At 40.5% G+C, this 14,483-nt stretch overlaps 1 protein-coding gene across 2 annotated transcripts in view; it reads right to left on the bottom strand.

Moving 5' to 3' along the window:
- ETFDH (electron transfer flavoprotein dehydrogenase) overlaps positions 1 to 14,483 on the bottom strand; it is a 32,684-nt gene that overhangs the window by 17,431 nt on the left and 770 nt on the right. The window contains exons 1-6 of one of the 2 annotated variants that reach the window (XM_049905421.1): positions 9,782 to 11,280; positions 9,103 to 9,243; positions 8,446 to 8,675; positions 4,710 to 4,791; positions 4,208 to 4,326; positions 268 to 345 (exon numbers count right to left, since the gene is read on the bottom strand). In XM_049905421.1, the coding sequence (XP_049761378.1) occupies positions 268 to 345; positions 4,208 to 4,326; positions 4,710 to 4,791; positions 8,446 to 8,675; positions 9,103 to 9,243; positions 9,782 to 9,821 (690 nt within the window). In that variant the 5' untranslated portion in view covers positions 9,822 to 11,280. Of the gene's footprint in view, positions 1 to 267; positions 346 to 4,207; positions 4,327 to 4,709; positions 4,792 to 8,445; positions 8,676 to 9,102; positions 9,244 to 9,781; positions 11,281 to 14,483 lie in introns of those variants that run through there. The other variant, XM_049905422.1, reaches the window with a different exon arrangement.

The raw sequence follows: 14,483 nt of genomic DNA on the forward strand, positions 1-14,483 counted from the left end.
CCATGTATTTATTTTATACTTTTAAATGGATCATGTTTTTATCTTTTTAGGAAATTATTTTTAATACATATCTATTTGCCTAAATCATGTTTATTAAAAAGCTCCTTCTAAATTTTTTAACAATGAGAGAAAAATCTCACTTTAATCATTATATTCTAACATCCACTTAGTTAATGTGTAGTTTGTGGTAGGACACAATTACTGAGTTTAAGTCATGTCATTTTCTAGTTGTGTTTCTGCCACGTACACAACTATTACACCACTTACCTTGGGTGCACCATCCTTCTGTATTCCCACATCGTTAGTGGCAATCCCTTTTACACTACCGTCTTCATGAAAAAGAACCTAAAAAAGACAAAAATACACTAGTTATCACTTTAGAATTCACACTAACCTTGAAAAGAAACAGTAAATACTCTTAGAAAGTGAACATGTGTCCTAGATCACCGTAAAACGGACTTTCAAATGTTTAGAGGGACATGTTTTGAGGTCCTCCCTTCTGAAGTATAAAGGAAACAGCTCAAACAGTTGGAAGTAATAAGAAAAAAATGCTGCAATCTTGATGAGCAAGAAGAGGAGGCAGCTACAAGAGAAGCTGGAGTCCCTGGACGATGCAAACAGTTAAAGTACTCGGTTGCTAACTGAGAGGTTGGAGGTTTGAGTCCACCCAGAGATGCCTCTGAAGAAAGGTCTGGCAATATACTTCCAAAAATCCAGCTTTTGAAAACCATATGTAGCATGGTTCTATTCTGACACACATGGTATCAGCATGCGTCAGAATCAACTCAACGGCAACTAGTTTACCAGAGAGGTTACTAAAGAAACAAGCAAGATTAAACAAAAAGCTCTCTAAGGGTTCAGATCCCAAAAGCCTATGTATAGATTCTGAATTAGGGAGAGGGTAGGTGGAAAGAGAGAAACAGCACCAGGATAGCCTATGTCCCAGATGAGCTAAGACCCTAAAAAACAAAAAATAAAGAAAATAGAAAACAAAAAAGTGAGGCTGAAGAGAGCCCAAAGACATCTGAAGTTATTTTGGGAACAAGAAGGAAAGGGAAAATAGAAAAACGGTGTAACTCTGAGGATGACGAATAGTGATGCTCTTCAACCCTCACTTGGTTCTTTCTGTTTCCTCTCTGGTGGGAAATTCTCTGGATAGAAAAGTACAAAATGTACACTGGGATCACACGAAAGACTCTAAGAAAGCACAGGCATGGAAGGGTGGACGTGTAAACGGTTTATTTGATACCCTGAAAATGAATGTGACTATGAACTGGCACACAGACTGGGGTGGAGTACCCAGTAAGCAAGGTACGTACGGGTTTACTCGTGCTTACTTACTAATCTGTAGCGCACAATTTTACCTGTTTTTCACCACGTCAGAAATGTGCTGAAACCCGTGTGAAAATCTGTACTAAAAAAAACAGTAAATACACACATTTAAGCCCATGCAAACCCTGCTTACACTTCATCCTCGCTGCCCCACCCCCACCATTAATCTACTGATGATGCCCCTTAAGGAACTGAGGAAAAAAGGAGAGGCCCAAGAACTGTAAATCTGTGTGAGTGTGTGTGCACTTAAAAAGGGAAAAGCACAGATTCCATAAACCACCCAACTGTGACTGTGACACTGATCCCAGTCAAGAACCTCAAATACAAAGAAATGCAAACTTCTGTATTTGGGTCCAAAAAACCAAATGTGTATGTACGGACCGGAAAAAGAAATTAGTAGCAACAAATATAATACAGGAACTTATGTATTTTACTTGATTTACATACTCTGAGGGTAAATACAAATCTAAAAAAAAAAAATTAATTTTCCCTTATCCTGGTGCCAAGAAATTAAAGGAAATGCTCCCTTACCCCTACCTCACCCCCACTTTCCCTTTAGGGAACTTTTCCTTTAGGAAACTTGTAGGGGTAAATCTTTTCTCTGTCTCTTTGAGGTATCATTTCAAAAGCTAAAGAAGCCTCTTGCCAGTTTTGCATCTCTTTGAAGGAATGGCACCCTGTTTCCCTATCTCTGTGACAGTTTAGCATAAGCACTTGGCTCCAAATTGTAACTTTCTAACATGTATGTAGAGTCCTGGTGGTGCAGTGGTTAAGAGCTTAGCTGCTAACCAAAAGGCTGGCAGTTTGAACTCACCAGCTGCTCCCTGGAACCCTATGGGGCAGTTCCACTCTGCCCTATATGATCACTATGAGTTGCAACTGACTTGACAGCAATGGCTCTGGTTTAACATGTACGGCACTGGGTTTTGTTTTAAGGAGCGCTAGTTTTTTTTTTTTTTTTTTTTTTTAGTGGTGCAGTGGTTAAGTGCTTGCTGCTAACTGAAAGTCTGCAGTTCAAACTTACCAGTGGCTCTGTGGGAGAAAAGACCTGGCGATCTGCTCCCATAAACAGTACACCCCAGGAAACCCTATGGGTCACTATGACTAAGAATTGACCCAGTAGTACGCAACAATATGTACACAGCAGATTTTAGCTACCTAGCTATATGAAAGGGCGAAGTATCTTTCTTTCCTGGCAATCTCCCTCATGGATTGTCTGAGATGTACACCACAGACTGGTTTAATGGTTATTCAATAATAAAACTGGTTCCTTCGTTTCTGTAACTCGTGGAGAAGATTTTTCTGGGTTGGAGAGATTTTATTTTTAAATCTCTCCCGAACAATACTTAATGTGAATCAACAGTGTGATGTGGCTGCCAAAAGTTACTACTTTAAGGGAATTAATGGAAGAACAGTATTATGGATTCCACTGTGTCCCCCCCCCCAAAATATGTCTTGGAATCCTAGCCCCTAACCCTGTGTACGCAATCCCATTTGGGAACAGGGGTTTCCTTTTTATGTTAACAAAGCCACGCCAGCGGAAGGTGTGTGCCATCTAAGGAGCAGCAGACACACAGGGACCAGCAAGGGAAGAGGTGCCACGTGAACACCTCCCTCGAGGTCTGCCGGCGACCAGACGCTGAAATAGACCAAGAAGGACCTCCCCTACAGTCACACTCTCCATCTGGCCTTCCAGCCTCCTGAACTATGAGAAAATAACATTCTCTTTAAAGCCACCTATTTACTTGTTACAGCAACACTAGGAAACTAAGACAAGCAGTTTCTAAAATGAAGATGGTAAAAGCTCCCTTAAAAAAAGAAAAAAAAAAAAAACCTGTTGCCATCAAGTCAACTCTGACTCATAGCAACTCCACAGGACAGAGTGCAACTGCCCCACAGGGTCTCCGAGGAGCACCTGGGGGGTATGAACTGCCGACCTTCGGGGAGCAGCCACAGCTCTCAACCACCACAGCACCAGGGTTTTCACGCTAGCCCAGGCGTAGTTTGTTTATTCTGGGTGCCACTTTACGAAAGAAGTAAAAATGGAACGTATTCAGAGAAGGGCAATGACAATACTGAAGAAACTCAAACTAAGTAATGCAATCGCTGAAAGAACTGAGAATATTTAGTCTGGGAAAGAAAAAACTCGAGCGTGAAGCTATAAAGCCCTGGGTGAGGCAAATGGTTTGCACTCTGCTGGTCACTGAAAGGGTGGCAGTTTGAACCCCACCAGTGGCGCCATGGAAGAAACAGGCCTGGCAATCTGTTCCAGTAAAGATTACAGCCAAGAAAACCCTATGGAAGGGAGGAAGCGGGTAGGGAGCTGTCACACAGAGGAGACTGCAACTAATGTCAGGAAACAAAATGTGTATAAATTGTTGAACGGAAATTTAATTTGCTCTGTAAACTTTCACCCAAACCACCAAAAAACAACAAAAAAATCTGTAACACACAGGGTCTCCGAAGTCACAAATGAGCAACAACAAAAAATGCAGAATCAGTAACAGAGCGAAGGTAGAGGACGTGAGAGAGCAGGGCTTAATCCTCGTTAGGGTGCTGTCCGTGGAAGAGGGCTGAGAGCCGTTCTGCCCAGTGTAACACAGTAGATGATTTCCACTCTGTGTAAGGAAGAGATTACCAACCATCCGAACAGCAGAGGGACTTATCTTGTTCAACCATGAGCTGGACAATTACTTGATGAAGGTACAACATAAAGAATTCAAGTCCTCTTTGGATTAGATCTTTTTGAAGGTTCCTTCTAATCTTGCAATTCCATAATCCTATGGTTATTAAAAATACGTATTTCCTTACCTCTGTATAATTCTCAAATAAATAAAAGATTACTTCCTATAAATTAAAAAACAACTATACAAACCTCTGCAGCAGCATACCCGGGGTAAACTTCAACACCAAGGGCTTCTGCCTGTTCTCCCATCCAGCTCACCAAGTGCCCCAAGCGCACAATGTAATTGCCATGATTATTCATTGGAAGACCTAGAAATAAATGCTTTATTTATCTGACTTTTTATTCATAAAATATCTCAAAAACATAAAAATCAAAACATCCTATGGTGCTAAGTTCAACTTATTTTCTCCAATTTTGGTCTAGAGTCCTAATTTATCAAAATAAAAAACATCCATAGCACTAAATTAAAAATTCCTGATAGGCTTACAGGGCTATATTTCAATTCTTCCGGACTAGAAGACAAAACAACTAGGTTCTAGCCCTGCTTTCCCACCAGCTAGCTGTATAACTTTGGGTCAATCCTTCAACTCTCTGGACCTCAGTTTTCTCATCTGTAAAAGAGGGGAATTTGACCAGATGAAATGTAGTTCCTCCCAGCTGTAGAATTCTATGATTATTTATCTTCCCTTACCTGGAAGAATTGGTACAGGAATTCTGTATTTCTCTGTTAAAATTCCAAATCTGTCTTCTGTTACAGGAGTTTTAAGTGGAGCCTAGAAACAAAAGGAAGGATAAGAAAGTTTTTAGTTTGTACTTGTAAGGGTAAATACAGGCCCCCTACCCAAAAAGAAAAAAAATTAACTTCTCCCTGGGTGCCAAAAGGGAAAGAAGTCTTCCCCTCCCAAGTATTTCCCTTAGAAAGCATGTAAACCTCTTCTCTGTCTCATTGAGAGGTATGCTAATCTTTTAGGGGCCCTGGTGGCGCAGTGGTTAAGAGTTTGGCTGCTAACCAACATGTCAGCAGTTTGAATCCACCAGCTGCTCCTTTGAAACCCTGTGGCGCAGTTCTACTCTGTGAGTCTGAATTCACTGGACAGCAATGAGTTTAGTTTTTTTCTTTTATTTTTTGTAATCTTTTTAAAAGCTAAATAAGCCTCTTGCCAGTTTTGCATTCCAGGGATGTCCTGGGGAGGGGGGAGGAGGGGTTTGAAAGCCTTCATTTGAAAAGTGAGCATCAAGGAAGATGTGTCTTTATCACTGTGAGAGTTTACCCCAGGCATCTGCTTCAAGTTGTAACTTCCTGGTTGTGGAAAAGATATGAGTTTTATTCTTCCTTCGCATTAAGGTAATTTAGATATAGTTAACGTTGTATCTGCTTAGCTATATAAAAGAATGAGGGTATCCTTCCTCAGAAAACTAAAAGCAGAACTACCACATGACCTAGCAATTCCACTGCTAGGAATTTACCCAAGGAACGTGGACAGACATATGTACAGACATGTTCACTGCAGCATTATTCACATTAGCCAAAGGTGGAAACAAGGGAAATGCCCACCACGGGATGAATGGATAAACAAAATGTGTGATTTGGTTTCTTGGAGCTTGATATTCCAGAAAGAAGAGCACGACTGAACATTTTAGAATTTAATTTAGTCCATCTCCAAAGAATATAGGTGATATGTATGTAGCTTTTTGATCTTCATATAACATTTATATAACTTTTTGATACACACAATGGAATACTACTCAGCCAGAAAGGGAAATTAAGTCTTGATACATATTACAGCACGGATGGAGTTGGAGGACATCACGCTGGGTGAAATGAGTCAATCACAACAGGGCAACTATTGTATGCTCTCACTTAGATAACAAGACAAGAGCAGGCAATGTACAGGGACCAAAGTTCGTTAGTGGTCACCAGGGGCGGGGGATTAGGGGAAGGGGGTCACTGCTCATGGAGCATTTAGTCTCAGTTCACAATGATGGAAAAATTGCACCGACGAAGGGCAGGGCCGCACAGCCACTTAACGTAACTGCTGTCAGTAAGTTGTACGCCTGTAAAAGTGGAACTGGCAAACGTTGTGTGATATATATTTTTATAACAACAAGAGCAGCTGCTGAGGCTGCTTATGTACAGCCAAATACCTCAGGGGATTTGGTATTCTGATTTGGACGTTTAGGGTCATAGTTTTATGGGACATCCAAGTTAACCGGCCTATTAATATGTTTAGTGCTTCTGTTCTACCTCCTAGTTCGCTGCATAGGGCCTGAGGTCTTAAAAGCTTGCAAGCAGCCATCCAAAGCACAACAATTCGTCTCTATTCACCTGGAGCAATAGAGGAAGCAGAGTTAGGAACAGGAGAATGAACAGAATGTGTGGCTAATTACCTCCATGAACAGATTGCCTCCTTTGCCATGAAACCAGAACTGGATGGTGCCCAGTTGCCCTTAATGAATGCTGTGATCAAAGATTCTACAGAAGAATCCTGATCAAAAGGAGGAAAATCCAGAACAGAATTTCAAATTCTCAAGGAATCCAGACCTTCTGGAGCCACTGAGGCTGAATGAACCCCCAAAACTATTGCCTTGAGATAATCTTTAAACCTTAAACCAAAAATATATCCTGAAGTCTTCTTAAAACCAAATGGTAGTTTAGCTCGACTAATAAAAAAAATTTTATTGTACACTGTGTTCTTTTAAGAACTAATTGACAACAGCGACTCGAAAGATTAGATAGCAAACTCAGGAGCAGTGAGTTTATGTTAATGGGGGAGGGAAAATTCGGAAAAGGAGGGTGAGAATGACTGTACGACTTGAAGAATGTAATCAATGTCACTGTACTATACGTGTAGAAATTGTTGAACTGGTGCATGTCTTGCTGTGCGTATTCTCAAAAACAAAAAAGAAATTAAAAACAGACAAAAAAATGGCTGAGATATCTTTCTCTCTTGGCAACCTTCCCAGTGGATTGCATTTGATGAGCATTACATTCTGGTTTGAATAAGGAAGACCGAAGAAGAACTGACGCCTCTGAATTGTGGTGTTGGTGAAGAATATTGAATATACCATGGACCGCCAAAAGAACGAACAGATCTGTCTCAGAAGAAGTACAGCCAGAATGCTCCTTAGAGGCAAGGGTAGTGAGACTGCATCTTACATACTTTGGACATGTTGTCAGGAGGGGTCAGTCCCTAGAGAAGGACATCATGCTTGGCAGAGTACAGGGTCAGCGGAAAAGAGAAGACCCTCCATGAGGTGGATTGACACAGTGGCTGCAACAATGAACTTAAGCGTAACAATGATTGTAAGGATGGCTCAGGGCCGGGCCGTGTTTCATTCTGTTGGGCATAGGGTCGCTATGAGTTGGAGCCAACTTGATGGCACCTAACACCACCACCACATTCTGGTTTAATGCTTATTCAGTAATAAAACGGCTTTCTTTCTTTCTGCATTCACAAAGACGATCATCTGGGCTGGAAGGAGGAAATTTTTTAACCATTGCGTGTGTGTGTGTGCGCGTGTGAGTGTGTACTATGAACTTAAAAAGCAACGAAAAGCAACCCCTTCCCTTGATTTATTTTAATAATCTCATAGGAATTAAGCTAGTGGTCATTTCCAGTGATGGCAAATATCTCTACTAAAATGCATAATAAAGTCAAAGCAATAAAAGCTTTGATATGAAAACTTTTTTCTCTATTAAAATTGATATTATGTCAATAACTCAATGCTGTTTCTGACATGCTACTGAAAAGAGAAATTTAATTAGTAATAAAGTATGTCTAATTTAATGCAGCTTGATATTTCAGAAAAAACTTTTTAAATTCAATTTATCCATATAAAAATAATACAGATGATATTTATATAACTTTCTGATCTTTACATAGTAGAGTCACAAATACTGACAAATACTGATACTCTAACTTTTTAAAGGAGAAATAACAGAGATAAGAGTGTAAGATTTTCACCAAAGTCGTACAATTAGTGAGAGCAGTAAGACCAGCACGTCATCCTCTGTGTACCATGCCAACCCACTTTTTTCTATATTATAGGAGGTTATGCTAACTTATTTAGAAGATAAAACTATTTTCTTTGGTTTTAGACTTTGCATTGTCCCCAAAATTTCATATATAGCTTTATTAAGACACAAAGGTACAGTCAAGTCTTCTCAAGATAACACCTTCTGATAAATCTAATAAATAAATAAATACAAGATATAGAAGGTATTATATAAAAATAAGCTAATACCTTTAAATTTACATCTGATATAATTCAATCTTTTTTTTCTTTCTCCTTTTTTAAATTAAAATAACATGTATCGATAACTACCCTCTAAGAGATAGAATTACATGAGAAGGGTTTTCCACAGTCCAGTAATTTGGAAACAGAAATACAACTAAAATTAGTTTACATAGAAAACATTTTCATACCCCTTTCTCCTTCCAGTCTGGGAACAGTTCTTCAAAAGCGCACGGATCCAGGCAAGCTCCTGAGAGAGTGTGAGCACCTATCTGAGCAGCTTTCTCCACGAGACACACGCGCATGTCCTTTTCATGAAGAGTAGCCAACTGCTTTAGACGAACAGCTGCAGACAGCCCTGCAGGGCCTGCACCCACTACCACCACATCCGCTTCCTCTGCAAACCTCTCCATGTTCACTCCTGGGAAGGAAACAAAAAAAAAAATCAAGATTCTGGGATTAACATGACCTGATAAAACTGCGTTCTGTGTTTACCAACACCCACTATGGTTTAGGGCATTATTTATGGAAATTACCACTGTTCTGCATGGTAATGATATTGCATATATTATTGTATTAGTTTCATGTTTTCTTAGGTTCTGTACCAGTGTGTATCTTACTTCAGTTTCCACAAACCAACTTTTGGCTTTGAGATTATCATAAATTTAGCAAATAATAAAAAACAACCAAAAAAAGAGCTTATCTAAATATTAACATGGGATAGGTCTGACAGACCTAATAAAATATTAGAGGCTTTTAAACCACCACGAAAAATATAACATTCCCATCACAAAAGGATACAAAGTATCTAGAAAAGTCTCCACAATTTTACAGAAGTTATTACTTACCTTCCCATCGCTTGTCCTTATCTCGGGGATAAATGGTATAGTGGGTAGTAATCCGAGGTACAACAGAAGCTGAAGACCATCTTGAAGCACACAGATGTAGATAATTTTTCTTAAGTTTTAAGGCATGAAGGCACTGATATGCTGCATAAAAATTACAAACATTACTATTTATTTCAATTAGTTTTCGTCAGGAGTAAACTGAAAAACTTTTTTTTTTTTTTTTTGAAGAAAAAAACCTAGGATTGGGTGTCAGATCTGGTTTCTGGTTAGTTTTCTATAACTAGCTCTAAGACTGCAAACCCTGGTGGCACAATGGTTAAGTACTTGGCTGCTAATTGAAAAGTCAGTAGTTCGAACCCATCAGCAGCTCCGTGGGAGAAAGGGCCTGGCCATCTGTTCCTGTAAAGATTATAGCCTAAAAAACCCTACGGGGCAGTTCTGCTCTGTCCTATAGGGATGCAAAGATTATGACCTAGGAAACCCTATGGAGTAGTTCTACTCTGTCCTAAGGGTCACCATGAGTTGGAATTAACTTGACGAGGAACAACAGTAAGACCTTAAGCAAATCATTTAGCTTCTCTAGATTTCGGTTTCCTCATGTGAAAAAGAAAAAGGCCGCTAGATGATCTCTAAGGTATGTTCTTGATTAGAAGTTCTATGATTTCATTTGATAGCTTGCCTTTGGAAACTTGTTGATTTATGACTGACCATATCAGCATGGCAGACAGTTAACAGGCCTGTGCCGCACGGCCTTATCTGTAATATAAACCGAAATAGATTAGTCTTTTCCCAGACGTACAATTCGGTTAGCTTTTACTCATATCTTAAACATTTTAAAAGTATCAAATAAATTAATTTATTCAACTTAGTTCACATCAGACTTAATCTATAAATAGGATGACCAAATACTTTATCACCTAGACTGGATACTTTTGAGGGCGATGGGGGGCAATGACGATTATGCTGAAAAAAAGGGTATGAGGACAACCCGGGTTTTATGGTCAGCTTCTTTTAAAGTAAAGCTGATCCTCCCATATGGCAATATGTTCAAAGAGTCAATATACATAGTCCAAAAAACCTAAACCAAACCCTATGCCATTGAGTTGATTCCAACTCACAGTGACCCTACAAGACAGAGTAGAACTGCCTCATTGGGTTTCCTAGGCTGTGATCTTTATGGAAACAGACTGCCACACCTTTCTCCCAAGGAGCGCTGGTAGGTTGGAACTGCCGACCTTTCGGTTAGCAGCCCAGTGCTTAACCACTGTGCCACCAAGACTACTTAACACGTATGTGTGCGTATATATATATGGATTTTTAAAATAATATTTTATCGTATTTTCAGTGGAAGTGTACACAGCAAAACATTCCATCCAGTGATTTCTACACATACTGCTCACTGGTTTTGGTTACATTCTTCATATTGTATATACATTTTGACTCAACGAATAGTATTTTATAGAAATAAACAAAGAAGTATGGAAAGATTTACTTGTAAGAATATTCACTAAACCTTCTCTGTTGTTCTCAAACCTTCAACTCCATTTCCTCTCTCCCTTATCTGGGGCAGATACCCTAGCATCGAGCTTCAAAGATAAATACCAAAAAACCAAACTCTTTGCTGCTGAGTTGATTCTGACCCACAGTGATTCCAGGTGTTACAGAGCTCCATAGGGTTTTTTTAGGTGTTATCTTCACGGTGGAAACCCAAGTAATGTAGTGGTTAAGGGCTACAGCTGCTAACCAAAAGGTCAGCAGTCTGAATCTACCAGCCGCTCCGTGGAAACCCTGTGGGGTAGTTCTACTCTGCCCTATGGGGTTGTTATGAGTCGGAATCAACTTGGTGGCAATGAGTTTTTAAAAAGTCTTTACCGTAGCAGATTGTCAGGCCTTTCTTCCACAGCACCACTGGGAGGGTTCAAATTGCTGACCTTGAGGTAGCAGTTGAGAGCAAACCATCTGCACCACCCAGGGACATTCGTAAAAAGACAGAAACAATCAAACAGGAACCCCCTCAATTCCTTGACAATAACGTATAATGTACCCTGTATTTATGTTCATCCTTTATTTATATCCTTAGGGTATAATAGGAGAGATGTCTTCTCCCTCCTGAGATTAATCCTCTGACCTGGATGCTGAAGATTATTCTTTCCATCTTCTTAGGGACCTTGCCCCATCTGTTACCTTCCCTTCCTCCTGTATCCTCAATTTCTGACTGCCTTCTCTGCTAGTCCTCTCCTCGAGAGTCCTTACCATCCTAAAAAAGAACAGAGAATTCTCCTGTGTCCAGCCCTGACAGATATTAAAAGGTATACCTGAAAAGTTATAACAATGGAAAGTCTGTTACAGAAGAGGACTAGAGTAATCACACAGAATAGAGAGTTCGGAAGTAGACGATACACACATAGGGATCTGATATATGATCAAGATGCTGTTCTAAATCAGGGAGAGGAGATGGTTACTCACTAAGCACTGTGCAGATAGCTAGAAAGCCATTGAGGAAAAGGACAGTTGGATGCAGACAGCTAGAAAGCCACTGATGAAAAGGACAGTTGGGTTCCTACCTTATTACTTACATCAAAATGAATTACATATGGTCAAACATTTTAAAGCAGAAAGTCAAAGAATAAAATATTAGTCAATATTACTCAACCATAAAAAGAAACAAAATTCTGATATACGCTATGACATGGATGAACTTTGAAAACATGCTGAGTGAAGTCAGTCAGACACAAAAGGGCAAATATTACACGATCCCACATACGTGAAATCACTAGTGTAGAGACCAAAGTTTATCAGTGATTTTTAGGAGTTGGGACAGGCGAGAATGGAAGTTACAGCTGACGGGGTACTGGGTTTATGTTCAGGGTGATAAGAAACTTCTAGAAATGGATAGTGGTTAGAGTAGCACAACATGGTGAATGTAATTAACATCACTGAATTGTGCTCTTAAAAATGGTTAAAATGGTAAACCTTTTGTTACATATATTTTATTACAATAAAATTTTAAAAAAAGATTATTGTAATGACTTATCCACAAATTCTTTGATTCTCTGTCCAGGAGATAAGAGTTTATTTCTTCTCCCCATGAGTGTGGGCTGGACTTACAAAAGGAAAAATACTAACTTTATAGTGGAGAAAAACGGCAGCTACCACTTTAACCCAGTGATCATGGTTAACATTCCCAGTAGCAAGACATATTAATATCATGAACTACACATGATTCAATTAAAAGGGCTCTTTACCTCTGTGGCATACTTCCACAAAATCTATATAACCTTAGTCTAATCACAAGAAATCTTCAGACAAACTCAGATTGAGGACATCCCACAAAATACCTGACCAGGACTCATCAAAAGTTTCAAGGTCATGGGAGAGAAAGACTGAGGAACTGTGAGAGACTGTAGTGTTCTAAGGAGGCATGACAACTAAAAGCAATGTGGTAACCTGAACTGGACCCTGGAATAGAAAAGTAAAATCCGAATAAATTCTGTAGTTTATAGTGTTACATCAATGATAGTTTATCAGTTTTGATAATTGTACTATGGCTGATAAAGGTGTTAAACTGCGTGAAGGGCATATGGGAGTTCTACAATCTCTGCAACTCTTCTCTAAATCTAAAGTTGTTTCAAAATAAAAAATCAACAAAAGATTATGGTGATACAAAAATTAACTCAGAATGTGTCTGCTGTGCTACTGATCACTTTCAGGTGGTCTTTTAAGCCGTGGTCCTTTAACTCCCACCCAAGTGACCGGGCGGGCTGGTACAGACACAGTAACTGCAGCCCAGCAAAGGGACCGGACAATTCCGCCATCCTGCTGGGCCTGAGGTGACCACCCAAGAGGGAGAGAGAGAAGAACTTCACCACCACCAAGGAGGAACAGCCAGAAGCCAGCATGTCGTTTGGACCTGGGATCTCTGTTCTGAGAAGCTCCTGGACCCAGGAGACAAGACAGCGAGCTATAACCTTGAAGATGGCAAACAGCAGCGGCAGAGACCTGGCAGCAGAGACCCAGCAGCAGGAGACAGTGTGGAGAGAGAGAGCTGAGTGCTTCTGGGAGAGGCTGAGGGCCAGGGAGAGGCGCACATGTGAGCAGGGCTGGGAAGAGGCTGTCCCGAAAGAGGAACTGTATCCTTGGATGTTGCTGAGCCTGAATTGTAACCTGTTACTTCTGGTTCAGTTCTACTCTGTCCTATAGGGTCGCTATGAGTTGGAATCGACTCGACAGCACTGGGTTTTTGTTGGATACTTCCCTAATAAATCTCACAACCGTTGAGTATGGTCTGAGCTCTGTGTGGCCATTGCAATGAATTACTGAACCCAGTACGGAGTGCTGTGGGAGGGACAGTTGGCATCAGAATTGGTAAAGATGGCAGACAGGAGGCTTGTTTGGCCTTCGCCTCATGGGACTCAGACTTTGGCTGTTGGTCTTGATTCTCCATTCCCCTTGTGGTGTTAGCAGAGATCAAACACCACCCCCCACCCCAGACGTTTTTACAGTATGAAAGACCTAAATGTTTGAAGAAAAACTATAAATGTACACAGAAACATGAGTACTTTAAACAAAATCTTGACTACTTAGTACACGGGGTCAAATTTGACAAAATTCTACATTCATGAAGTTTCCGTAATAAGAACATCCTGGAGTTTACAATGTATATATTTGTACTGCATAAAGAAAAATTAACGTCAATAAACTAAAAAGTTAAGCCAGTTGTGACAGAATTCAAGAGCCCAAAAAGGAAAGTTTCTAAATTAAAAAAAAAAGGTTTTAATTAAAATAAAAAATCATCCAACTGCTTCATTTCACATTTTTTTTTTTTTTAAGTGAAAAGGGAGGTTCTGTGGTATTTTCACATGTTCAGTAAAAACTCATAACGTAAGCCCCTAAAGTTAATTTTAGACAATGCGGGGAAAACTCCAGGCTCCAAATATAACCTGGTGACTTGGGCACCATATGAATGTTGACCGTGATACGACAGATACGTTTATATTCTTAAGACTGGACTAGGTTCCCTGTAAAGACACAGGTCAGGTCAGGACCAAACACAAAAACCGCAAATATTTTTTCGCTTCCTACAAAAGCCAGCAACTGAGTTTTGGGATAAGGATTAGGACCAAGGTTTGGGCCGACTCCGGTCAGAAGTCCATGCGGCCCTTGTCCGCAAGTTTCCTCTGCGCGTGACCTCTGCCCTAGACGGCACTGTTCCTCCGGAGGTGCCCGGAGACCAGGGTCCACCCACGCGCGCAGACCGCGTGACCTCTGCCCTAAACGGCACCTGTTGCACCGGAGGTGCCCGGAGCCCAGGGTCCACCCACGCGCGCAGGCTGCGTGACCTCTGCCCTAGACGGCACTGTTCCTCCGGAGGTGCCCGGAGC

The sequence above is a fragment of the Elephas maximus genome, chromosome 13, assembly GCF_024166365.1.
Source record: "Elephas maximus indicus isolate mEleMax1 chromosome 13, mEleMax1 primary haplotype, whole genome shotgun sequence".
NCBI classification, from domain to species: domain Eukaryota; kingdom Metazoa; phylum Chordata; class Mammalia; order Proboscidea; family Elephantidae; genus Elephas; species Elephas maximus.